Source organism: Myotis lucifugus, unplaced genomic scaffold, assembly GCF_000147115.1.
Source record: "Myotis lucifugus unplaced genomic scaffold, Myoluc2.0 scaffold_61, whole genome shotgun sequence".
NCBI lineage: Eukaryota > Metazoa > Chordata > Mammalia > Chiroptera > Vespertilionidae > Myotis > Myotis lucifugus.
The window spans coordinates 4,671,023-4,698,519 of NW_005871109.1; the positions used below are offsets into that span (position 1 = coordinate 4,671,023).

Here is a 27,497-nt window from a genome sequence, read left to right on the forward strand (position 1 = left end):
GTAATCTCCGTTCTTCTGAGCTGTCATAAATAGGGAACGAACTTAAGAACAGAGACCGTAGTTTCTTATTTTCTTTTCCCCAACTTCTAGCATTGTATTTATGACAGATAGATGTATGAGTAAGCAGTTGATAGTGTTTAATATATTTTATTGATTTTCTACGTCATCTCTGTGAAGCCTTCTCTGATGCCCTCAGGCTGAGTTGGTGGATTCCTCCTCTATCCTGTGGTGCTTTGTTCTTACCTCCCCTCTGTAATCTCTGTTCTTTTGAGCTGTCATTAATAGGGAACAACTTAAGAACAGAGACTGTATTTACTTATTTTCTTGCCCCAACTTCTAGCATTGTATTTATGACAGATAGATGTTAAAAGTGGTTTGCTAACCCTCGCTGGTTTGGCTCAGTGGATAGAGCATCAGCCTGCTGACTGAAGGGTCCTGGGTTCAATTTCAGTCAAGGGCACATGCCAGGTTGTGGGCTCGATCCCCAGTAGGGGGCATGTAGGAGGCAGCTGATCAATTATTCTTTCTCATCATTGATGTTTCTCTCTCTCCTTCTCCCCCTCTCTCTGAAATCAGTAAAAATATATTTTTAAAAAAGTGGTTTGCTACATGCATGATTGAAAAGGCCTTTTTGTTCATCGAAGCCCCATCTAGATGAGTATAGCTAGAGAATAGTCTCAGTTTGAGGTGCAGATTAAGTAGTTTGTTCCCTTTCTTATAGGATGTTCAGTGTTCTTGTGGCTATTTTGTATATATTGTTCATTCATTTACTAAATATTATAAACTAGAGGCCTGGTGCATGAAATTCATGCAGGGGGGGTGGGGGTCCCTCAGCCCAGCCTGCCCCCTCTCACAGTCTGGGAGCCCTCAGTGGATGTCCTACTGATGGCTTAGGCCCGTTCCTGGAGAGGGCCCATGCCAGTCTGGCAGCAGAGGCTTGGAGCAGGCGCCCCGTGTGTGTGTGTGTGTGTGTGTGTGTGTGTGTGTGTGTGTGAGTCCGCTGGTGGCTGCCCCAGCCGTGCCACAGAGGCTTGGAGCAGGCGCCCCATGTGTGTGTGAGTGTGTGTGTCCGCTGGGGGCCTGCCCCCACCCACGTCGGAGACTCAGAGCAGTCGCCTCATGTGTGTGTGTGTGTGTGTGTGTTCCGCTGGGGGCCTGCCCCCAGCCGCATCGGAGGCTCTAAAGCAGTCGCCCCGTGTGTGTGTGTGTGTGTGTGTGTGTGTGTGTGTGTCCGTCCGTCCACTGGTGGCTGCCCCCAGCCACGCCACAGAGGCTCGGAGCAGGCACCCTGTGTGTGTGTGTGCGCATGTGTGTGTGTGTCCACTGGGGGCCTGCTCCCAGCCGCACCATGTAGGCTCGGAGCAGTTGCCCCGTGTGTGGAGGCTTGGAGCAGGTGCCCCTGTGTTGATCTCTCAGGCTCCTGGCTGCGCCTGCTGTTGTTCTCTCCCTTGAGTGGTGGCCAGGGCGGGCTGGAAGCTTGGCTTCCTCCATTGCTGGGGGCAACCCAAGCCTCCAGCTCCGTGGCCGCTTGGCTTCTCCACTGCAGCCACAGCGGAGAAAGCAAGCCTCTTCAGTCTTTTTTTTTTTTTTTTTTTTTTTATTTTTTTATTTTTATTTTTTTTATTTTTCGCTAAAAGTATTACAAAGGGTATTACATAAGTGTCCTGCCTCTTCAGTCTTCAGTCTTCACTCAGGCCAGAGCCTTCAGTCTTCGCTCTGCACCTGTGTATGCAAATTAACCGCCGTCTCTGTTGGGTTAATTTGCATACTCATCTGATTGGCTGGTGGGCATAGCGGAGTGACACCAATTTGCATGTTTCTCTTCTATTAGTGTAGATAGATACCTACTACATGCTTAACATATGGTAAGTGCTCACAAATATATGTACTGAATGAATAAACATGTCAAGCATTTTTCTAGGTTTTAAACATATAGCTTTTTAAATTTATTTTTAATCTTCACCTGAGGATATGTTCATTGATTCTGAGAGAGAAAGAGAGAGAGAGAGAGGGGAGAGAGAGAGAAAGAGAAAGAGAGAGATCGGTTGCTTTGAGACGACTCTCCAACCAACTGAGCCACACAGGCTAGGGTGCATTTTTCTAAGTTTTGAAGATACAACTGGTGACAGTTTGGACAAAGTCCTGCCTTCATTTGCCTTCATTGAGTACATTCTCTAGCCTTCTATCTTTACCTTTCAGCTCTCAATTCAGTTCTTTCATTAAGATGACAGCCCTCTTGGTTAAGGCTTTTATTGGGATAATTGTGTGGGTTTTAGTCTTAGTTTGTTAATATGGCAATTTATTGATTTTTAAAGGTGTACTATTAAACTAATCTTGCATTCTTGAGATAAAATCTTTATGTGATTATGATGTATGGTTTTTTGTATATTATTGAATTCAGTTTACTACAATTTTGTTTAGAATTTTTGCATCTATGCTCATGAAGGATATCAGCTCATAGTTTGTTTGTAATATCTTGTCTGATTTGGTGTCACTATAATGTTGGCCTGAAAGAAAAGTTAGGAAGTATTCTCTCCTCTTCAGTTTCCCAGAAGAGCTTGTTACTACTTTTTCTTTAGATGTTTGGCAGAATTCATCAGTGAAGCCCTCTGGGCTTGGAAGGTTTTTTTGTTGTTGCTGTTTTTTTATGTGAGAAGATTTTAAACTATAGATTCAGTTTAAAAAATAGGGCTATTCGGATGAGCTATTCCTTCTTGAGTGAGCTTTGGCTGTTTGCATCCTTCAAGGAATTTGTCCCTTTCACCTATTGTCAAATTTGTTAGCATTAAGTTTTTTTTGTAGTATGTCCTGTATTAATATCTGTAGAGTCTGTCACTTCTCTCATTACTGATTTTGGTAATTTGTGTTTTTTTCCTTTCTATTTTTATCAGTCTGATTTGCAGTTTATTAGTTTTACTGATCTTCTGAAAGAACAGTTTTTGGATTTATTAATTTGTCTGTTTATTTCATTGATTTCACTCTGGCCTTTATTATTTCCTTTCTTGTACTTTGAATTTAATTTGCTAGTCTTTTTTCTAGTTTTTTAAGGTGGAAGCCACGGTCATTAATTTGAGACCTTTCTTCTTTTTCTAAGATAGGCATTTAGTGCCATAAATTTTCTTTCAAGTAATAATGACATACTACAAATCCTTATATTTTGTGTTCTTATTTTTATTCAGGTCTTATTTCCCTTTTGATTTTTTTGATGGCTGGGTTATTTGGAAGTGTGTTATTCAGTTTTAAGATGTTCTTAATGATTATTGTAGTCAGAGGACATATTTTGTATTATTCAAATTGTCTTAAATTTATTGAGTGTTATATGGCCCAGAATATGATATATTTTTTAAAAGTTTGAATTTTTTTTTTCTTATCCAGAGAAAGCAATTGAGCTGCGTCTGGCAAAAATAGACCATACTGCGGTTCACCCCCATTTACTTGACATGAAGATTGGACAAGGGAAGTATGAACCAGGTTTCTTCCCAAAGTTGCAGTCTGATGTGCTTTCCATTGGGCCTGCCAGCAACAAGTGAGTCAACCCCGGGATTCCCTGATTCAGCTCCCTAATCATCCAGTATCTGGGCCTGAGCTGGTAGAAGACCCCTGAATTTTATAAAGCAAATACGGAGAAGACCAAAACTCTCCAGGTTTTTCACTTTTTGAACAAGAAAATGGGTGACAGAGCATCATCAGCTCCTGTCTCCACTGTGGCAATTGGGATAGCTCCACATGCCTAGGACCTGCAAAAAGCCAGGCTGCAGATGGGTTGAAATGATCTCATGACTAAATCCCATACAACATGTAACTGGCATTTTATCTCCAGTAAGTGGTAGTTGAAATGGAGTCTGAACTGGAAGTAGGTAACTTAGCAGGATTACTGGTCTTTAGTTACGTTTGGAGATGGATATAACAAAGCTCAGACAGAGCTGAGTATATTTTTGGATCTGCATGTGAACTTGATGTAGATGTTTGAAGAGAGATATGTCTGTGTTCCCTGGGGAGTTATTTTTCTTGCCCACTCATTGATCTTTAAGCTGCTCTTCCCCAAGGTCTCTGAGCTATCTCTGGTGACTCTTTGGTGGTTTTCTGTGCCCAGCACTGGTCCCTAGACATTCCAGTTTTCTTCTGTCAGTTGACCTTACTTTTTTTTAAAAAAGAATTTTTGTTGTTGTTAATCCTCACCAGAGGCTATTTTTTCCATTGATCTTTAGAGAGAGTGGAAGAGAGGGAGGTGTAAGAGAGACACATTGATTGATTGCCTCCCACACACGCCCCAACTGGTAATTTAACCCACAACCCTTTAGTGCAAGCATATCAAACTCGCAGCCCAGCCAATATAACGGTATGTAACTTAATTTTTACAATATCCTGTTATACATAATTATTAATAACTAGTGGCCCGGTGCACAGATTCATGCACATTGAAAGGAAATTAATTAGAAGAAATATTTTAATATCTCTGTAATAGAAGTGTCAGAGATGAAAGAAAATTAGTAAAATGTATATGAAAATAATATATAAATTGATTAACAAATAAACAATAACAACATGCTATAACAACAAAGACACGATATAAAAACAAGAAAAACATGATACAAAAACACTGATAAAAGCAATGACTGATAAATTGATTAAACTTATTCTGATATCTCCCTGTATACCACATTAGGAGTAAAAACACTTTCAGAGTGCTTGACTAATTTCCCTTGTGATGAAGTATTTACAACTTTAACTTTAATGTCACATGCTCTTCGAACTCAAGAGAAAGCAGCATATAACTGACCGTGTCCAAAAACGGGTTTAGGTAGGAATATTCCTACACTGTCTAGAGTTTGTCCTTGTGATTTATTAATAGTCATTGCAGATGCTGGCATCACGGGAAACTGTCTTCGAATTAAACAACCAAATTCAGGATCAACAATGACAGATTGAAACATGTGTGCGATTGGCACCAGCGAGAGCTTTATATGTATCACGCATGCACGAGTCAATGTTTATTTTTAAATTGCCAGTGCATGTCATATGCACCGGCCGGTCAGACAGATGTATGGTCGGCCACTTAGCCTTTTATATATATAAATGAACTACAACGTTTGCTAATGACTGATTACTATAATTGTGTTGCATTCATTTCCCTTACATGCCTTACACACAGGTACACCATTTCTCTCCATTAATATTAGCAGTGAATATTTTATTTTATTTTATTATTTTTATAAAAATATATTTTATTGATATTTTATAGAGAGGAAGGGAGAGGGATAGAGAGTTAGAAACATCCATGAGAGAGAAACATCGATCAGCTGCCTCCTGCATACCCCCCACTGGGGATGTGCCGCAACCAAGGTACATGCCCTTGACCGGAATCGAACCTGGGACCCTTCCTTCCGCAGGCTGACGCTCTATCCACTGAGCCAAACCGGCTAAGGCAGCAGCGAATATTTTAGCAGCCGATTGCCATGTCATTAGTCTTGTACTGACTTGTTTGGTGTGCGCAACAGGAGATATTTTGCTTTCAGAGAACAAGAAAAATAGGTTTATTTGCATTACGCTTATTAATTTGTGCAGTTATTCAATGTCTGGTAAGTTAATGTTCAAGAAAAAATATTAATTTTTATTAAAATGTTCTATTTTATGATAATTATTTATTTCAGCCCTTTGTATTCAGTATGTCTCTATCAAAATAAACCTATGTTAACATTAACTGCTGCTTTTTTTTTTTTTTTGTGGCCACATAAACTTTAAACCTTGTTTATTTGGTCCGTGTTAGCCTTTGAGTTTGACATGCTTGTTTTATGGGGCCACATAAACTTTAAACCTTGTTTTATGGCCCGTGTTAGCCTTTAAGTTTGACATGGGGAGTATGTGGGCCAGCACTCTAACCACTGAGCAACCGGCCAGGGCTGACCTTACTTTTTACTGGGATATTGTTAATTGCCTGTTTTGTTTCTTTTAGATGGACAAAAAGGAATGCCCCTGCCCAGTGGAGGCGGAAAGATCGGCAGAAGCAGCACACAGAACACCTGCGTTTAGACAATGACCAGAGAGAGGTAGGCCACCTTATGATTGACAAGGAATGGGCCTATTATCATGCTACATTCTCTTTCTCTTTCCTATTTTTTTGACCTCTGGTCTGATTCAAGTGTCCTAACAGTACAATGACCACCGAACCAAGAAGGTTATTTGAGGCCAAAAAACAAAGCAGCCACCCCTATAGAACATCCAGCCTTTGGGCTGTATAAGACCAATGAGATCATTTGGTCTGGCCCTGTCAAGGCATTAGGGGTGAGTTAATTACATGTTTGACCAAATATAGCAGCTAAGTTTTAAGTGGATAATTTTGGATGGCCTGAGAATGATGTTATAAATATCCAAATGGCCCTTGGCAGATAAAAGGTTCCCCACCCCTACTATAGATTATAGTGGGATTTGTTGTAGGGAAGTTACTTACAGGGATGGGGTCTAAGCAGAGATTGTCTGTGCAGACTGTTGGGGTCGCCTCTACTCCACATTTAGAGACCTCTCCCCATAAAGAAGGGTTAATAATAGAGTAGTTCCTAATACCTGATACTGGGCCTAGGTTAGGACAAATCCAGGATGTATGATGTTTTTACACATGGCAGCTAGCCACTAACCATGTAGGTCCTCTCTCTGAGCCAGGCCCTGTTTGCAGCCGACTCAGGAATGATGGCAGTCTTAGAAGAGTGTCCTTTCAGTACTCCTCATACATCATACTCCTGGGGGAGTGTGACAGAACCTCAGGAGATGAGAGCCTGAGACTTGGGAGAAATCCTTTTAAAATTTGTGAGGCTTCTTTTGTGTGTGGTATGGTAGTGAAGAATTAATTCTGTTAGAATTAGAAGGAAGAAAAGCTGAACTTGGGTTAATGCTGTCAATATCTGAACCTGGGAGGAGGGAGTACTTTCCCCCTATTTTTTATGTATCGTAATTTAAAACAGATAATCTTGACTTTTTTTCCTTTGAGGAGCAAAGGAGAGGAATGTTATCTTCAGGTGCCTGGGGTGTTGAGGCTTCTTGAATTGACCTCCTGAGTCCTCATTGCTTATAGGCTGAGTTTTCAGCTCTACTATAACTTGTTCCCAGTAAAGCTTTTAGTTATAAAACTCAAGTTGGCAACCCTGCCTGCCTGACTCAGTTGCAGAGAAGTTGTGAAAATGGGAATTTAACCTTCAGAAACCTGTTTCAGGAACTTCTCTTTGAGAAAATACCTTGCAAATTGTGTTATATACATATAAAACCCAATAAAGCGTATTGTTTTCATATGTGGTTGGCACCTCAGTGAATGAAAAAATTACATATTTTGCCTTTGCTATATTTTAAAGGAATATATTAAAATCACAAGGTATGGTTATAAATTTTTAACTGCTGCTTTATAGGATACAGTTGTGCTTAGAGTTTTTGCGAGTGTGCTGTAAGGGGTGTTGGGTATTGGTGTTATTTTTAAAGTCTCCCCTGAGTTTTCCACCTCACCTTCAGATTACTTCTTTCAGCAGTATTTATTGAGCACATTTTCTTGGTCAAAATCACTGTCGTAAGCACTTTGAAATATAAAGATGACAAGAAGTTAGCCTTGTGCTCAGGGACTACCAGTTTATTAAGGGAGCAAAGTCAGGTACACAAATAACTTCAGTAGAAGAGTCTTGGTAAAGGGTCATATAAGAGGCAAGCCCGTGTGTGATCACCGATTAGAGAGAGCAGACGTCAGTTCTACCTGGGGTAGTCATCAAACAAAACTTTTGGTGGAGTCAAAATCTGTTTGAAGCCTTGGAGGATGATAGGATTGTTATAGAGACAAAGAAAAATATTTTAAGTAGAGGAAATACAGGACCAAAAGCTTGGTGATTGTTGTGTAATGAAGACTGGCAGAATGTTTGGAGGAAGGAGGTATTAGAAGTAACTACATAGCTAGCAAGTTAGGAGGCAGGTAGCAGTAGTCCAGGTAGTAATTGAAGCCTAACCTTGGGGATTGGTAGTAAGGACAGAGTGAGGGGCCAGACAGAAATATTCTCCTGGGATAAATATGGGGGAAGAAGGAAGCCTGGGGTAAAAGTGTTTGTTGTGACCTGGAATACTGAGAGGATGTCAGTGTGCAGTTCTCTGCATTTATATGCATTCTGTGTTAAAACAAACAGCGTGTGGAGAATCACCAGCACTTTGCAGAAAATACAGTTGTTGTTTTGTGCAAGGTTGTTATACTTTATGATGACAGCAGTAGTTATCTTTGATATGGGCAGAAGAGTTAAATTCCTCTCAGCTTAGTAGGTAAAATGATTTTTTTCAGTAATACTCTGAGATTTGGGTTGACAAACTGATCTATACAAGCTGCAGCTGTTTTTTTGTATCTTTAAAGAAAAGGTAATTACAGCAGTTACGAAGTGCTTTACATCAGAGAAAACAGAATTCATATTTTCTCAGGTTTTCCCTTTTATATAGAATTGCATTTGGAAAAAAATCTTTGATTGCTTTTAAAGAGAGAGAGAAACACCTATTTGTTGTTCCACTTATTTATGCATGCATTGGTTGATTCTTGTATATATGCCCTGACCGGGTATTGAACCTGCAACCTTGGGGTATAGGGACAATGCTGTAACCAACTGAACTACCCAGCCAGGGCTACAGAGTTACACTTTAAACTTTCTGCCCCAACTTTATCTGAGCCTTGGAAAGAAGCAGTAAGAAAGCGCTGGGTAGTAGTGCCCTCTTCAGGCACTCACCAGTACTGGTCGCCTGTCTTTTGTGTGCATGGATAGAGTCTTTGATTTTTCTGTTTGCTGTAGAAGTACATCCAAGAAGCCAGGAATATGGGCAGCACCATCCGCCAGCCCAAACTGTCCAACCTCTCCCCGTCAGTGATTGCCCAAACCAACTGGAAGTTTGTAGAGGGCCTGCTGAAGGAATGCCGCAACAAGGTGAGCTGTGGACGCCTCTGTGTGTGTGCTATTTCCCTTGGCAGCCAAGGTGAGACCAAGGCTTGGCTCTGACTGTTCTTTCTTGGTTTTAAAAATATTGTTAATATAATGGGATAGTATGAATTTTAAGATCCTGTTAACTTGGAATTAGGCATATTGTTTTTTCATTTTTTCTCATCTTAAAAAAAATTTTTTTGTTGTTGATTTTAGAGAGGAATCAAGAGGGAGAGAGAGAAAAACATCAACGATGAAAGAAAATCATTGATCGGCTGCCTCCTGCACGCCCCACACTGGGGATGGAGCCCACAACCCAGGCATGTGCCCTGACCAGGAATCGAACCCTATCCTCCTGGTTCATAGGTTGATAATCACTGAGCCACACTGGCTGGGCGGCATATTTGTTTTACATAAAATAAACCATTAATCAAGATCAAGCACAGTTTGTTGATAAAATATGTATTCTTTAAAACTGAGAGATACAGTTTTAATTTTAGACATCAAACATTTTTTGAAATCATTGTAGTTGAATTGTCTTCAGCAGATTAGTCTCACACACATGAAAATGTTGCCTCTATTTTAATTTGATAGCAATGATTTTATATGTCTAGACACAAGAATTTATGAATGCCTACTATGTGCCAGGCTAAAGAGAGTTATTCAGTTTAAGCTGTTGTGGGGTGTTTTTCTCAATTCTACAAAGACAGTCATTTAAAAAAAAACTTTATTGAGAACTGATATACAAAAAATTGCACACATTTAATGTATACATCTTTGGATATACACAAGCACCCGTGATACTATTACTATGATCAAGGTGCTAAATATATCGGTTTCTTCCCAAAATTTTATGTTCTTTTGTGGTTTTCATTTGTTGGTTTTTTTGTGATAAGAACACAATATGATATCTATTCTCTTAACATATTTTAAAATGCATAATACTGTTGTTAATTATAGGTACTATGTTGTATAACAGATCTCTAGAACTTACTCATCTGCATACTGAAACTTCATATCTATCCAGCAACAATTCTCCTCCCCCCAACCCCTGGTAACCACTATTCTATTTCCTGCTTCTGTGAGTCTGACTATTTTAGATACCCCATATAAGTGCAGTATTTGTGCACTTGAAGTTTTGTTTAATGAGATCAGTTAAGCAGTGAGAATCAGAATGTATGAAGTGAGCATGACCAGAGGGTTTTATTCAACTCTTTTTATCTCATAAATGTAAAAACTGAATCCAGAGTGATGAAATCACTTGTTCAGGGTCATACAGTAATTGCTATGTTCTTATCTTCTTAACTAAACTTTTAAAGAATGCGTTTCATCATGACCTGACCTATATCTGTATGGTGGAGAAGAAATATACTCTATGTATCTGGGTTTCACTTATCTTGTCCCTCCCAGCCCAACAGATGTGCAGGTGTCCACAACCCTCTCCAGTTGCATGTGACCTTGTTCACTGTGGTTGTCTAATCCTACTGACTGATTCCTTGTAGACCAAGAGAATGCTGGTGGAGAAGATGGGCCGAGAGGCTGTGGAGCTAGGCCACGGAGAGGTCAACATCACAGGGGTGGAAGAGAACACCTTGATTGCCAGCCTTTGTGACCTCTTGGAAAGGATCTGGAGCCATGGACTCCAAGTAAAACAGGTAATGAATGTAGAGCCCTTTCTGCTGTGCAAACTATCTTCTTGTTTTCACTTACTAGCTTTCCCATACTCTTCCAGCTGGCTGGCTTTGGAGAATGGTACATAGTATGCATGGAGTGAGATTAGAAATAGGTAAACAAACAATTAAATAGGATCTAAACTATTTTGTTTAAAAATAAACTTCATAAATCTGTGTGTTTGTCAGACATTTTAAAAGTGGTGCTTCTGTCCTGCGAATAGAGCTTAAGGCCATACTGATAGATCCTGTTTGGCAGCTGGCCCTAGAGATGGAGCATAGAGAAGGAGGGAACGTGAAGCCCAGAAGTACCAAACATACTAGTACCCTAAGAGTCCTTCATTAGCTGTGCATTCCCAGTGGATAAAGGTCTGTCATTAACATTTCTTTTACGTGTGGATAGCTTAACTATCTAAAGATCTGAGAGAAGTTGAGTAAGTTTGATTTTTACTGCTTAATACCCAGAGAATGTTCTTATTTCAAAATACTCTAATTTGAAAAGTCAAGATGGACTTTTACTTTTATGCATTTTTTAATTTGAAAAGAACTTGAAACATTATCAGAAGCAATTTTATTTTGGACAAATTAGAAACTATACATAAGTATCCAGCAAATATTTATTGAGGGCCTACAGTATTCCAGGAACTATTGTAGGCACTTGAGATAACCTTAGTAAACAAAACAGATCAAGATGCCCTAGCTGGTTTGGCTCTGTGGATAAGAGTGTCGGCCTGCGGACTGAAGGGTCCTGGGTTCGATTCTGCTCCAGGGCCAATACATGGGTTACAGGCCAATCCCCAGAAGCGGGTGTGCAGGAGGCAGCTGATCAATGAATCTCTCTCATCATTGATGTTTCTATCTCAACAAAAACAAAAACAACAACAACAAAAACAGACCAAGATCTCTGCCCTTCTGGAGTTTCCATTCTCATGGTTTGGAGGCAGTCTACCACATCTGTCCTTCAAAACATTTTTTTGTGCACATACTAGTATACCCATATACAGGTGTGTATTAAAAAAATCCAGCAATACCACAATGAGATAACTTTTCACACCCACTAGGATAACTAAAACAAAAAAAGATAAAGTGTTAGTGAGGATTTGGAGAAATTAGAACCTTCATACATTGCTGGTGGAATGTAAAATGGTACAGCCACTTTGGAAAATAGTCTGGCAGTTCCTTAAAATGTTAACCATAGTGTTGTGACCCAGCAAGTCCACTTCTAGCTATGTATTCAAGAGAAATGGGAACATGTCTACATAAAAACATGTACACACTGTTCATAGCAGCATTATTCCAGATAGGCCCAACGTGGAAAATCCCAAATGTCCATCAGCTGATGAATACATAAACTAAATGTGTGTGGCCTATCCATATAATGGAATATTATTTAATAAAAAGAATAAAGTATGGATACATGGCACAACATCGATGAACTGTGAAAACATACTAAATGAAAGAAGCAGTCACAAAAGACCACATATTGTATGACCCATTTAGGCAAATCCATAGACAGAAAGATTAAAAGATGCCAGAGGTGGGAGGGAGGGAGGACTGGGGAGTGACTGCTAATGGGTATGTTTGGGGTGATGAAAATGTTCTAAAATTAAGTAGTGTTGATGGTTGCACAACTCTTTGAATATATTAGAAATCAGATTTTTGTGTGTGCAGGAAATTATATACTTTATAAGTATGAATTTTATGGTAATATGAATTATATCTTGGTAAAGCTGTTCTAAAAATCCAATTGGATTATACTGTAAATAATGTTTTATAACTTGCTTTTTTTTTACCTCATTATTTTTTCCATGTCCTTAACTAATTTTTAGATGATATTACAGTATTTAAGAGCTCAGACTATAAATCAGATAGACTTGGGTTTGATTCCCACTTAATAATTTTATGAAACTGATCAAGGTACCTAGCTTTTCTAAGTTTCTGTTTCCTCATATGTATGATGGAATTTTAAAAGTACCCACCTCCATAGGATTCTTGTGAGGATTTGATAATTCATGTAAAGCACTAAGCTCAAAGCCTGGTATCTGGGAGATTCTTAGTAAATGTTTGTGGTTATTATTCTTCTAAAATCTAGTTTTTAATTAATGTATTATTGTATAGATGTGCCATACTTGAATCAAACCCTTATCATTGGTCATTTAGGTTATTTTGATTTTTCAGTATTATAAACAACATTGCGATTACAGATTTTTAAAAAATGTTAAAGATTGTTTGTCACATTCCTACAATTTTGAGAGTCCTGTTGTGTAATAGTAACACTATGAGCTTTGGAGTCAGAAAGACGGATTTGAATCTTAGCTCCACTGGGTGACTTCTAGTGATTTGCAGTTTTTGACAGTAATTTTCCTTGTCCAAAATACAGAATTAATAAAACCTACCTTTCAGGGTTGTTATGATAATTAGATGTAATAAAAATAAGTACCTGGCACGTGGTGGGTATGTAACATATGACAGCTATGATTATGCTAGGTTTTACACGAAGGATTTCTGTTTCTTTCCTTTATTTTTTAAAAATATGTTTTTACTGATTTTAGAGAGAGGAAGGGAGAGAGAAACATTGATGTGAGAAAAAAACTTTGATATGAGAGAGAAGCATTGATCAGTTGCCTCCGTATGCACCCTGACCCATGACCAAACCCACAACTTGGGTATGTTGCCCAACTGGGAATCAAACCGGCAACCTTTTGGTGTGTATGATGATGCTCAAGCAACTGAGCACACTGACCAGGGCTCTTTCCTTTTCTTTGTAAACAAATAAGTAAAATATATATAATCATTCTATCATCTTTCTTAAAGTTTAGCAAGCCTGACACTATGGTTAAGTAAGCTCTTTGAGCTTTTTGATAAAACATGCCCTCAAAACTTTTTAATATTTGCCATAAAAATCTTGAGGCATTTAAAAAAAATAACCTTATCATCACATGTTCTAAATCTGTCCTCTGAGGCTTGGCAACATATTCTACAAGAGATTATGGGGATTTCTTTTGGGATTCATTTGATCCCTCTCTCAGTTTGGATGGACAGAGGCTACTTGTTTGGTGAGAAACCAGTACAACATAAATGGGGGCTTTTTTGTTCAGGTTCCGTTTTCTGAGTTCTGCTTTTGGGTCACTAAAGTGTCACTGGAGGGAAGTGAGGGCCTGTGCCTGTGGCAGGGCACTTATGCCCTGAGGGACACATGTTCACTGGAGAGTGACCCTGACTATCTCTGTTGGGCTCCTACAGCATGCTCCTTAGATCTCCATTTTCGTGGTCTGTGTGTAGAGCACCTTTCTTCTGCTGAGACAGTCCCCAGTGATGTTCCAATCCAGAGGTTATACCTGGTTACCTGGTCTCCTCCATCATGCAGACTGTGCATGATCATGCACAGATTGTGACCAAATTCACTCAGAGAACTATCTTATCTCCCTCTTCCTGGGGCACGTTACTGACCAACTGCCTATTTTATCTACTTATAAAGTAGGGAGAACCAACCGGCAGTTTTTACTGCTAGCTTCCTAAATTTTGTTATTAGCCGTGTTGGTCTGCATGGAAGGCTGTCTGCAGCAAATCCTCACCACTCTCTTTCACTGTTGATGACATATTCCAAGGAGATGGGTATCCTGCTCTAGGATATTTATCTGACAGTAAGAGGTGAGGTTTGATTTTTCATAATAGTTTTATAATTACTGTCATTTGGGGACTGGTAAGTGAAAAGGGGTTGTTTCTCACCCTTTATGCATTGACATTCTTGGAGAATCTGGTACTATCTATGTGTCATGTGGCCACATCCCTGAATGGGTAGTCAGACTATATTGAACCTTGCAGTCTCTATCAGTCCTTTTGCAAAAGAGGAAAAAGAGTAATTCATGTCTTTTGCACTAGAAAGACCCCAGTGCCCTCTTACTAAGCTTCAGCCCTGCTGCTACTCTCTCACTTTTGCCCTTGCCCTCCCTCCTTGACTAGTATAATCACTGTGAGCCCGGGCATCCTTCTGGCACAGTGGCCTGGTGTTGCTCTTGCCTTTGGTTCTTTAGCAGCATGGCATGTGAGGGCTCTCAGGTGACCAGCTATATTTAGTTTGTATCACATCCACACAGCCCTATAAGGGAGGCTGCCTTCCAGTCAGTCTAGATGCTAGGACTATAGTGATGAGTAAGTCGAAGTCCCCGCCCTTTTAGGAGCCTGCTCTAATGGTTTTGATAAATGAATGGATGAATGGATTTCTAGAAGTTGAATTACTATCTCAAAGAGCATGGCTATTTTAAGCTTTTGTATTCTACATATATTCTATTAATATAACAGTAACAGTGTATGGGAGCTGTAAGTCTCATTGATTTTTGTTGAATCTCTGTTTTTTCAAAGTTTTGGTATTTCAATGAATAAAAAAAATGGCCTTCTCTAGTTTTAATGTGTATGTTTGTGTGTGTGTGTGTGTGTGTGTGTGTGTGTGTGTGTTTTAAATCGCCATTGAAGTTGGGTTTTGTTTTAAGCTGGTTAAATCTTGTAGGAAATCAAATATACAGCAAACATATGATAACAGCTTGCTGATCCATTGATGAGGGTTTTCTCTCATTCAGATGCTTTATTCCCCCCTCCCACCAAATAGATCAAAGTGATGGGTAGAAACAAAATAGGTTATTGATATTTTCAAGGGAAAAATCTTGAGACCTTAAAGTTTCACATTTATCCCAGAGCATAAACTTTTCTTCAGAAGGTATAACTTCAAAGGTAAATGATCCCTTTCAGAAGCAGTCTGCCTAGCATCATTATTAAGAGTAGTGGTTACATGGACTCATCACAGCCAGTCGGCCTGGAGGTCAAATCCCTCTAGTATTAACTACAACAATCAAGGCTTAACTACAACAAGACTGCGCACAAAGACCACTAGGGGGTGTACCAAGAAAGCGTAAAAAATGCGGAGACAAAGAAACAGGACAAAACTATCAAGGGAGGATATTGAGTTCAGAACCACACTTTTGAGGTCTCTCAAGAGGCTTCTAGAGTCTGTCGATAAACTTGATGAGATGTACAGGAAATCTAATGAGACCCTCGATGGTGTGATAAAGGACCATCTAGAAAGTAAGCATACACTGACTGAAATAAAGAATATTATACAGACTCCCAACAGCAGACCAGAGGAGCGCAAGAATCAAGTCAAAGATTTGAAATGCGAAGAAGCGAGAAACACCCAACCGGAAAAGCAAAATGAAAAAAGAACCCAAAAATACGAAGATAGTGTAAGGAGCCTCTGGGACAGCTTCAAACGTACCAACATCAGAATTATAGGGGTACCAGAAGATGAGAGAGAGCAAGATATTGAAAACCTATTTGAAGAAATAATGACAGAAAACTTCCCCCACCTGGTGAAAGAAATAGACTTACAGGTCCAGGAAGCGCAGAGAACCCCAAACAAAAGGAATCCAAAGAGGACCACACCAAGACACATCATAATTAAAATGCCAAGAGCAAAAGACAAAGAGAGAATCTTAAAAGCAGCAAGAGAAAAAAAGTCAGTTACCTACAAGGGAATACCCATACGACTGTCAGCTGATTTCTCAACAGAAACTTTGCAGGCCAGAAGGGAGTGGCAAGAAATATTCAAAGTGATGAATACCAAGAACCTACAACCAAGAGTACTTTATCCAGCAAAGCTATCATTCAGAATTGAAGGTCAGATAAAGAGCTTCACAGATAAGGAAAAGCTAAAGGAGTTCATCACCACCAAACCAGTATTATATGAAATGCTGAAAGGTATCCTTTAAGAAGAGGAAGAAGAAGAAAAAGGTAAAGATACAAATTATGAACAACAAATATGCATCTATCAACAAATGAATCTAAGAATCAAGTGAATAAATAACCTGATGTACAGAATGAACTGGTGATTATAATAGAATCAGGGACATAGAAAGGGAATGGACTGACTATTCTTGGGGGGAAAAGGGGTGTGGGAGATGCGGGAAGAGACTGGACAAAAATCGTGCACCTATGGATGAACACAGTGGGTGGGGAGTGAGGGCGGAGGGTGGGGTGGGAGCTGGAAGGAGGGGAGTTATGGGGGGAAAAAAGAGGAACAAATGTAATAATCTGAACAATAAAGATTTAATAAAAAAAAAAGAGTAGTGGTTACATGGACTTAAGCTTGAATTTCAACACTCTACTTACTAGCTGTGTGATCTCTTACAATCTTTCTGATCCCCAATTTGCTCTTTTCTAAAGAAAATGAGGATAGGGGTACCTACCTTATAGGATTTTGGGGAGCATTAAATAAAATGTTATATTTTAAACATTTAACATAGTTCATAGCACACCTCAAGCAAGACATGGTAGCTTCTATCATTATTATTACTTTCATAAAATGCAGAACTAAAGTTATTTATAAAACTATTATAATAAATTCTACTAAAACAGACATTATGTTACATTTATATTGTATCAACTGTATAGGAACATTCACCATGAATCTGAAATAAAGGTTTTATCACATAATGAGAGTCTCTGTACTGAAGGATGACTGGGAAGAGACAAAGCAGTTGCTGGGGGGCTAGCTGGGCTCACTCACTCCATAGGCAAATTGCTCCCTTACATCAGGCTTGCAAGTGCTATTCAGATTTGTGTCTTATTAAAAGGACTATGCCCTAGCCCAGTGGTCAGCAAACTGCCGCTCGTGAGCCACATGCGGCTCTTTGGCCCCTTGAGTGTGGCCACGAAGTTTCAGTTACACTGTACGTGCGCGCCCGCACGTGGTATTTGCAGTTTGCCGACCACTGCCTTAGCCCATAGTGTGGCCCAGAGCTGTCGGCACTTGGAGCCCTGGAGGGGAAAGAAGGGATGAAAGCGGGTTTAGCTCAGTGGATAGAGTGTTGGCCTGGGGACTAAAAGGTCTAGGTTCTATTCTGGTTAAGGGCACAAGCCTGGGTTGCGGGCTTGATCCCCAGTAGGGGGCGTGGGGGTAAACAGCCAATCAATTATTCTCATCATTGATGTTTTTATCTCTATCTCCCTCTGCCTTCCTCTCTGAAACCAATAAAGATATATAAAATAAAATAAAATAAAATGACTAATTACTACATGACTCAAACACAGGGTGGGACAAAAGTAGGTTTGCAGTTGTTCATATGAGAAATAATACAATAATTAACAAATAATAATAGAATAAGAAACTGTGTTTTGTGTACTCACAACTGTAAACTTACTTTTGCCCCACCCCATAATTTCAACTGCAAATGCCAAGGTTCTCTTATGCTGACTGCAATATCTCAGCTTTGCAGTAGAGTAACAGCCTACCTTCCTGCAGGCTTCTTCAACTATACCTTCAATAGTAAATCCTCCTCTTAGTGATGATTTATTCTCCCCAGCCTGCACTAAGGGCAGGAATGTCAGTATTTTAGGAAATTCAGGAGCTATCGTACAATCTTGTAGACTGGATATCAGCTTCTCTATGCAAAACTCATGCTCTACCTAAGCTGACCTTCAACCAGCAAACCATTTAGAGGTTATTTGACTTTTTCTCATCCACTGGTTCATTCACATCTCTTTCTGACCATGCCCTCCTCCTTCCCAGTGGGGACCTTTTCTCTTTTCTGTTTTTTATGTTTCTCCAGGATTTTAGTAGCAGGGTACGTATATGTGTATACATTGCATCTGGTGTACACTGAGGTAAGAAATGGTACAGTAAGTCCTCACTTAACGTTGTTGATAGATTCTGAGACTTTAAGCTAAATGATGTACAACGAAACCAGTTTTACCATAGGCCAATTTATATAAACAAGAGTTAAGTTTTTATGACATCTCATCAACATTACAACAAAATAACATTGAATGAAATGTTATTTGAGCACCTGCTGTACAGGTCCTTTTTATCAAATGCTGGAATCTATATGTTTAAATTATCTCTGTCTCTGTCCACTGGATGCCTTGGCCTCTGAAATCTAAACTGATAGATATTTTCCCCTTGTATTGGTTCCAGGGGAAATCAGCCTTGTGGTCCCATCTGTTACATTATCAGGAAAACCGACAGAGAAAGTTCACATCCGGAAGCCTCAGTACCTCAGGTAAGATGGTCTCCGCTTCATTGGAGAGAACGCCCTCCACCCACATTCCATCCCCCACTGGAGAGAACAGCAGGAGTGATTCAGGTCACTGAAGCCTTTGGTCTGTGATGTTTTCTTCTTTACATATTAAGCCCCTGGGTCCTTTGAACCACAGAGCATGCCATAGCCATGGAGTTTGCTTTCATTATGTACTCTTTTGATCAGTGAAATAGAAGACATATCAGCAAGGTATGTCTCATTAGAATGAGTTTAAGTTTTAAATGAATTTGGGTGGTACTAATGTCTTGTGTTTGGAGCAAACTGTTTTCAGAGTCTTTTGTTTTATTTCTCTTAGATGGGCATTGAGATGATCTATCCTATCAAGTAAGGGAGCCTGTTTACAATGTCCTACCTTAAGGCCTGGTGTGAATAATTCCTTACACTTCCTTTCTGTTTCTGATTTAATGAAAATATCAGAGTTGTCAGGGACCCCAGAGATCATCCTCGTCCAGCCCCTTATTTACAAGAGGAGGAAACTGGGATTGAGAGAGGAATTGAATTTACTAGAGATCACCCAGTGAATTGATAGAAGAGGCCAGATTAGGAGCCGTTCTCTTGTCTCCTAATCTTGTGTTCTTTAGACCATTCTACAGTGTCCCTTCCAGGACAGTCCTCCTCCTTCCTCTACTTCTTGTCAATATCTCCCCTTCACACCTCTTTCATTCTTCTCTCTCTGCCCAGGAGTTTGTTCACCTTTCTTGGATGTTCTTATCCTAATGATAAAGATCAGTTTAAATGGGGGTTAAAAGATAGGCATGAACTCAGAGTTGTCTTTGCTCTTGAATTCGTTGACCTCAACTAGCACTGAAAGTGGGGAGAATAATTGACTGAAAACGAGGTACAAGAGCTTCCTAAGTAGCCTTTTAAGAGTTTTTTGGTTCACTTTCTGGATATGAGAGTCTTCTCAGGAAGACTATTGAAGTTATTGCTAAGGGGTAAACTATAGCCGAAAATTCTCAACAGCCGAGTGAGTAATCAGGGTAGTAAGTTTTAAACGTTGGGCCAGATATGCAGATATAAAGGTATTATATCTAGAGGTCTGGTTTTCTGCAACATGTGTTTTTTTACACATCCTGTTGGCTCTTTTGTAGCCTATTTTGAGGCAAGAGCAGGACAAAAGTAGTGCCTCCAAGTGGAAGCACTACCTTCTATGCATTATGATGAGAACGTGTGGGTTAGGAGCCAAGGATCTGACTTTGCCACTTGGTGACTGGGCAAAGCAGCTAACCTGTCTGAATTTCGGTTCCCTCTATGATACCTTCTTTGGTTATCTCATAAGTTATTAAATAATTAGATGTGATAATATGCATACAAGTATTAAATCTGAAACCTAGTGTGTACTTAATAAATATTATGAAATGATTGTTCAAAGTGTTAAAGAAAAATAACTGTTTCCTGTAGAAATATGTGATTTTAGATTAGAAGGGTAGTTAGCTATTTGGATAGTCCGATCTTAGAAATGACCAGTTTCTTTGTTCTAGGAATACTTGTTGATTCAGAACGGAGGAAGTCCGATGCCAGCTCAGTCATGTCTCCCTTGAGAATCTCCCTCATTCAGGATATGAGGTCAGTGTGGGCTCAGACATAATAAGCCACTGAAATCCTGTTTCCAGTTGCTGCTTAGGTGTCCGCGTTATGGAGCAGGGTCTCAGCGACCCGTGCTTCCACAGCATCTCAGTTAACCAGGAAGCCCTTCTCATTGGTCTTGTGCTTTATGATGTGTTTATAGAGCAGGTGGGTTTCCTGACATTTTTGGAGAATTATATCAGAGTATCTCCAGGCCTAAGGGCTCTGGGGTTAACCTGACTTTTTTTGAGAGCAGTACTGTCACCCCCAACCCCCATCCTTTGCCAGGCGAGCCTATCTGGCAAAGCTACATGGAAGCCCAGGATTTATAGAATAAGAGAGATGTATTCTCCCAGGGGTGGATAGAGCTGTCTCTCTAGGTCTCCTTTGGCTTTACGGGGGAGGTATTGGTAGTGAGTTCATCTCCCACCCACCCTCACTTTTTCCCATTTCCCCTTCAGGCATATCCAGAACATCGGGGAAATCAAGACTGACGTGGGAAAGGCCAGAGCATGGGTGCGACTCTCCATGGAAAAAAAGTTACTTTCCAGACACCTGAAGCAGCTTCTCTCAGACCATGAGCTCACCAAGTAAGGCCACTCCACCTGGAGTAGAACAGGCTCTCAGGAATGCTGGGGGGATTAGAAACCCCTGTGTGGGAAGCGGGGGTAGTCAGTATGTCATCACTGCTGTATTCAGCTAAACTCAAATTGTGTATGAAGGTTTTGAAGCATTTCCACTTCTATCTGCAGAAGAATAATTCTGCTGTATTTGTTCTCCCTACCTTCCCAATCGGCATGCCCAAAATGGCTTTCTCATAGAGTAGTGAGAAGGATGGGGTCCTCATTGGCTACCTCAGAGTTTGGGGGCTCCTCCTCTCTATGCACTCTGGTGACTTGTATATCACAGGCATTTTTTCTGTCTCTTTCCTGAAGGATTGGAGAATTACAAGGAAACTTATAAAATATATATATATACCCTTATCTCTTCTGTTCTCTCCTGGGCCCAGGGCAAGCCCACAGTAACCAAGTCCTTGCTCTTCCTCTCTGGACCTTTACTTCTAGGGCAAGTTGTAGGAACCTATTATTTGTAGGGCAGATTTGCAGATATTGGCTTAAATATATAAAAATATATTTTACATTTAAATATATTTTTATTGATTTCAGAGAGGAAGGGAGAGAGAGATAGATAGAAACATCAATGATGAGAGAGAATCATTGATTAGCTGCCTCCTGCACTCCCCACACTGGGGATTGAACCTGAAACCCAGGTATATGCCCCAATTGGGAATTGAACTGTGACCTTCTGGTTCATAAGTCGACGCTCAACCACTGAGCCATGCTGGCAGGGCCCTTTGGCTTAAATATTTAGGGCCTTCCTTCATTTGACTCTAGCCTAACTTTTCAGGCTCATTGCTAACTGATCACTTTTCTGAGCCCTCAACCCTAGTCAAACTGGTTTCCACATTCTGTTATCCTCTTCCTATGTGCCTGTTTAAATTTGTGCTGTCCTTCAGGCCCCTCTTGTTCTAGGAACATTGAAGCTTATGGCTCTTTAAATTTCCGGAGAGCCTTGCATTTGGCAACTCATTATGGGCAGTCTTATACTGTGGCCTTTACCTGATTAATTCACCTAGACTGTATTTGAGGGTAGGTGCTTTCCTCTCTAGCACCTGCACATAGTAGGCCTTGTTTGGTGAAGTATCTATTGAAAGTACCTTATAAACCTGACTAGGTAGAACCTGACAGGTATACTGAATCCCATACCTCTTTGGCCATGATGATTGCAGTCTTGGCAACCAGGATAGTTACATTCTTTTGTTTTTTGTGTGTGTGCATTCCTCTGTGCTGAGGGTCTGTACATTTGGCTCTCTGTGTCCCCTCTCCTTGGAGAAGGTATCATTGCTGAGCAGTTGCAGAAGGCCTGCAATGTCAGACAAAGGAGTTGGTCTTTGATGAGTAAGCAGTGGGGTGTGGGGTGGAGATGGGAGAAAGTTAGAAAAGGGGAAGGACATGGTCTGCATAGCTCTCCCTGGTCTGTGACCTGGCTCATTCCCTTCATTGCCCTTTATTGTCTCTGAAGGGTCCCTGGCTTACATTCACATTCAGAGCAGTTTTCTGACTCGTGGGTCTCAGGTCAGCTGGGATCTGAGACTTGGCCTGGGAATGAGTATTGATCGCAGATCTCCTGTCGTTGCTCCTCCAACACCACACCCTAGGTGAAGCCCTAGCAAGATGCCTGAGAGGGCCTGTGTCTTTCCCAGAGAAAATTGCATTTGGGCCCTCAGTTTAAGGAAGGAGATCCCAAGACCTCTGACACTACATTGTAGTAACATCAACCCTTGGACACAGGGTAGAGTTTGGTTTTTGTTGTTCCTGCTATAGCTTAAGCCACTTTCCCTCTAGCCCTCAGTTAGAGTAACTGGCTTTGTTCCTTTTTCAGGTAGCTCTAAAGAACTTAAGGCTTGACATCTCATTCTTCCCCTAGCTGGCTCCTTCCAGAACTGAGTAATTCTAGTCTCTTTCCTCTCCTCTTGGCTGGGAGACTGATGTATTGCTTCCTCTCCGACAGAAAGTTGTACAAGCGCTATGCCTTCCTGCGCTGTGATGACGAGAAGGAGCAGTTCCTCTATCACCTCCTCTCTTTCAATGCCGTCGATTACTTTTGCTTCACCAATGTCTTCACAACTATCCGTGAGTAGCCCTGTGCTCCCCACTAGCCTTCTTAGTTCCTGTCTTCATGAGCCTGCCTGAGGCTAACTCACTGTCCCCTTTTTAAGAAAAAAGATGATCACTTGTACTTTTGATTTGCCTTTTGCTTCTGTGGGAGAGAGGTGCAGTGCCCTCCTTGGAGGTTGTTTTTCTCCGAAGCTGCTTATTGTTGCTCGGAACTGGGGAGCTCAGTCTTTTTGGCCATCGTGTTGTCACTGTTGTTCTAGGCACTGCCCTGGGAGCCTCAGGTGATGGATCGGATTGGGTGTGGTGGGGAAGTTCACTGCCCTCTAGATACCTGTAAAGACATTTCCCTTTGGTTTTGGGCTCAGAGAGTCATTATTCAGTATCACAGAAGGTTTCAGAACTGCCCACAGGGACAAGCAACTCGTCCACATAGCCATGAAGGTTTGGGTCCAGACCCTAACTCATTATGTTTCTGTGAGCAGAGTTTGCCCCTCCTGTGGGCCTCAGTCTCCCTATTTGCAGAGTGAGGAAGAGGGTTCAGAATAGTCTAAGGCAGGCCCCTGGAGCCTCATCTTTCTTTGGTGCCAGGATGTTGGGTGGGGGGTCGTCTCTGAATTTGTCCCATGACTAGTTGTTTGGCCAGTGACTCAACAGCCTCAGTGGTGTGGTGTGGACTCTTTTGTTACATATCTTTTTAAATTCAAATACCATTCTGATTGCTCATGGTCCAAGAACATTCAAATAATAGACCAAAAAGAAGCAGATGTTAAAGATTGGTCTTCAGACGTTAGAGTCAATGATGCCACGCTTGCCTATGATCTCGCAACATAAAATCACATCCACACCTCAGTGGCCACCAAACTACTCAGCAGAGCTTCCTTAACTGAGCTGTTTGAAGCTACCATTTTGAGTACTAGTGGCTATTTTTTTTTTCCAGGCTCTCAGCAAGGGTTAGAGGAATCAGCTCAACCTCGGCACAGTGCCAAAATGTGGCCAAGTAAGGCTTTGAGTCCGTCACAGCAGCGTTTACTAGCACAGGGGCCTTCTCCACAAGGTTGCAGACAAATTGGGCCATGGTTCTAGGATGGAAATTCTGTGGTCCCAGATGGTCAGCTGAATGTCACAGCGTGCACTTTTGTTTCTACATGACATCCGTCTTCCCTCTCAGAGAAGAGGGCTGTAGGCTTCAGTCGAAGCAGCACTGAACTAGAATTTAGGAGACCCAAGGGAAACAAATTCCCTCTCAGTGCCTCAGAAAAGGCAACGGAATACCTGCATGTCCTCTCCTGAGATTGTTATTAGAGTGCAAGAGATGATAGATGGAAGTGCTCTGAAGAGCAATTCAGTACAATGTTGAGTTGGTGATGTTATTTAAGGAACAGGTTGGCTTAGCTCTGAGCCTGCATATGGGCTTGGATCTTTGATGTTTGGGGTAACCCGAGGGGGAGTGAGATTGATGGGAGGGTTGGCTAATATTCTGAGCCAGCCAGAGACTAGCTCCTGGTGACTTGCAGCTCTGGCTGTGCTGGGGCTGCTATCATGTGAGCATGCCTGGAGCAGGTCAGGCCCTTTCAGGTATGTGAGGGATTCCTGATCCTCCTCCATGCCTCTAAACAGTGATCCCCTACCACATCCTGATTGTACCGAGCAAGAAGCTGGGGGGCTCCATGTTCACTGCCAACCCATGGATTTGCATCTCGGGAGAATTGGGTGAGACACAGATTCTGCAGATTCCCAGGAACGTGTTGGAGATGACCTTCGAGGTACGTGTTGTCCGGGAACCACACTCTAAGCTCTTGAGTTTGCAACAGTTGCTTCTCTGGAGCTTTCTGCAGAGGTTTTTGGAGGCTTTGCTCTATACAGTGTTATGCATCAGCACGGCTGACCTGTCCTGAGATGATCGGAGCCAAGGGCTGACCCAAGGAGCGGGGAGCCTGCCCTGTCTAAATAGTCTCTGGCTGGAAAGCACTTACCCATCTGAACTTTCATACCTCCCTGTCCATGGTGTGCTGAGAAATCCCCAAGAGTTCTTTCAGCTGCTGGGCCCAAATGTTCATAGAGACCTCTGGACCTCAGACTGCTATCCCATTTCCAGAGCTGCGGGCTCCCGGGCCCTGTTCTCTCTGTAGGTAGCAGCCATCGGCCCCTCATGAGATGGTATTGTACTGTTGGCTTTGGTGACAAGTGGAACCATGAGCTCTGTCCCTGCCAGGTTGCAGGCAGCCAGTCAGATGTCTGCCTCCAAGGAGTGTCACTAATTTTTCCTACTTCCTTTTCCTACCTCATCTTCTCTATTTGGCTGTTCTCTCATAGTGCCAGAACCTGGGGAAGCTCACTACTGTGCAGATAGGCCATGATAACTCTGGGCTGTATGCCAAATGGCTGGTGGAGTATGTGATGGTTAGGAATGAGATCACAGGACATACCTACAAGTAAGTGTTCCCTCAGCTGTGCTCTAAAATGCTGGGGCAAGGGTACCACCAGGGGCTGTGTTTGATGCTTGGGTATGTGGAGTTCTCAAGGAGGCTGTTTAGGCTGTGATAGGCTGGGGCAACTTCCTATTTGGCTCTGCTCATGCACCTGAAAAAAAAAATAGGAGGAGGGTTTATCAAGGGAAGATGTGTGACATTGCTGTGACAGGTTCCAGGCCACCCATCACTCCCTGATTGTGCACATGGGATGGATGAGCAGGCCCTTGAGGGATCCTCAGGGATGGCTTTGTTGATGGCTCTTTCTGAGAAGTAGGGGGACGGGCATGGAAGGAGCTGGCAGCTCTGACAGGCCATTGCCCGACCTGTAGGTTCCCCTGCGGCCGGTGGCTGGGGAAGGGCATGGACGACGGAAGCCTGGAGCGGGTCCTAGTGGGAGAGCTGCTCACATCCCAGCCCGAGGTGGACGAGAGGCCGTGTCGGACCCCGCCCCTGCAGCAGTCCCCCAGCGTCATCCGCAGGCTTGTTACCATCTCACCCAACAACAAGCCTAGTAAGTGGGAAGAGAGGCTGGGCCCTCATGCTACCCAGCCTGGGAAATGTGGGCAGATCTCTGGGAGCCCTGATATGTTAGCCCAAATCCCAGCCTGTGAGCTGCCTCAGGAACCACCTCTGCCACCAAAGCAGCCTCAGGGGATCTAACACTCTCCGTAGAGGCCTGGAAGGAGAGGGAGCGCTATGGAGGCTGGCCTGGGGCCTCCGTACTATTTGTATGTGATCCTAGAGAGGTGAGGGGTCTACTGCCAGGCCTTCTCTTTCCTGGTTCCTGGGCTTCACAGCCAAGTCTTGGCCCTCTTTTGGTTGCCAAATGTTCCAGGGTAAATGGAAAATAAACTTTACCAGCATCTCTTAGAGACAGAACTCGAAGGTATTGACTTTGCTTTCCTCTCCAAGATTTTAGGAAGAGCTAGCTCAGCAAAGTTTGGTGGGTGAGAGCTACTTTTGCCAAGGTCAGGCTGCCCTACCTCTCCCATGAGCCCTCACAGTGTCCTCAGTTTCCTGCTCAGGCAGCTAAGCACTGTTAGCCTCTGAGATTGCTAAGGGGTGTCTGCTTGATTTTTATCAGAGCTGAACACTGGGCAGATCCAGGAGTCCATTGGGGAGGCAGTCAATGGCATCGTGAAGCACTTCCATAAGCCTGAGAAAGAGGTAAGCCTTCCTGTCCTCCAGCCCAGGGCCTTACATTGAGTGAGAGAGAATAATACTGTTCTTGGCCCATGTGCTTGGACAGCCTGGAGCAGCCGTGGGCAAACTACGGCCCGCGGGCCGGATCCGGCCCGTTTGAAATGAATAAAACTAAAAAAAAAAAGACCGTACCCTTTTATGTAATGATGTTTACTTTGAATTTATATTAGTTCACACAAACACTCCATCCATGCTTTTGTTCCGGCCCTCCGGTCCAGTTTAAGAACCCATTGTGGCCCTCGAGTCAAAAAGTTTGCCCACCCCTGGCCTGGAGTGTAGAGTGTATGCCTCAGTTTGAGACTGAGCAGATTTTTTCCTCTGGGGATCTCTGCTTGGGTTACCCTGTTTTCCTTACACACTAATGGCCCAACAGAGTCCTGGGGCCTCTAGTGAACAGTGTGTATTCCTATTTTCTTCAGGATTTGCCCATCTCCCTGAATAATGGCCACATTGGCTTTGTCCCCTGGTGGGAACCCACATTCATCATCTATTCATTTATTCATTTACTCAATAGCTATTCACTGAGAGCTGTTCTGAGCCAGGCACTGTGCCAGGTGCTAGGGGAACAGACAAGGTCCCTGCCTGTCTTTTGCTGCCCTCTTAGCTGTGGGTTGTGGATTTGGGGATGCAGTGGTGGGAGGGCAGCTTGAGGCAAGCCTGTCACTCTCCCGTTTCCTTACTAGAGAGGCAGTCTGACGCTGTTGCTTTGTGGAGAGTGTGGCCTTGTCTCGGCTCTGGAACAGGCTTTCCAGCATGGATTTAAATCGCCCCGTCTCTTCAAAAATGTCTTCATTTGGGATTTCCTGGGTGAGTTGGACTAGGATGTGTGGTGGGAAAGCATGGAGAGACATGGGGACTCACCAGCATAACGTGGGTGCTAACCCTGGGGTCTGAGGTA

The 27,497-nt window shown here is 42.1% G+C and overlaps 1 protein-coding gene and 1 pseudogene across 8 annotated transcripts in view; one reads left to right on the top strand and one right to left on the bottom strand.

Moving 5' to 3' along the window:
* Positions 1-27,497, top strand: part of DENND5A (DENN domain containing 5A) — a 58,228-nt gene that overhangs the window by 27,372 nt on the left and 3,359 nt on the right. For 6 of the 8 annotated variants that reach the window (XM_023754553.1, XM_023754555.1, XM_023754554.1 and 3 more), the window contains 13 exons: positions 3,376-3,526; positions 5,954-6,047; positions 8,796-8,927; positions 10,424-10,576; positions 18,558-18,642; positions 20,163-20,247; positions 20,709-20,837; positions 22,819-22,940; positions 24,543-24,688; positions 25,239-25,357; positions 25,726-25,907; positions 26,481-26,563; positions 27,283-27,406. In XM_023754553.1, the coding sequence (XP_023610321.1) occupies positions 3,376-3,526; positions 5,954-6,047; positions 8,796-8,927; positions 10,424-10,576; positions 18,558-18,642; positions 20,163-20,247; positions 20,709-20,837; positions 22,819-22,940; positions 24,543-24,688; positions 25,239-25,357; positions 25,726-25,907; positions 26,481-26,563; positions 27,283-27,406 (1,605 nt within the window). The remainder of the gene's footprint in view (positions 1-3,375; positions 3,527-5,953; positions 6,048-8,795; positions 8,928-10,423; positions 10,577-18,557; positions 18,643-20,162; positions 20,248-20,708; positions 20,838-22,818; positions 22,941-24,542; positions 24,689-25,238; positions 25,358-25,725; positions 25,908-26,480; positions 26,564-27,282; positions 27,407-27,497) is intronic. The other 2 variants (XR_002829503.1, XM_023754557.1) reach the window with 2 other exon arrangements.
* Positions 22,959-24,508, bottom strand: LOC106697317 (annotated as a pseudogene).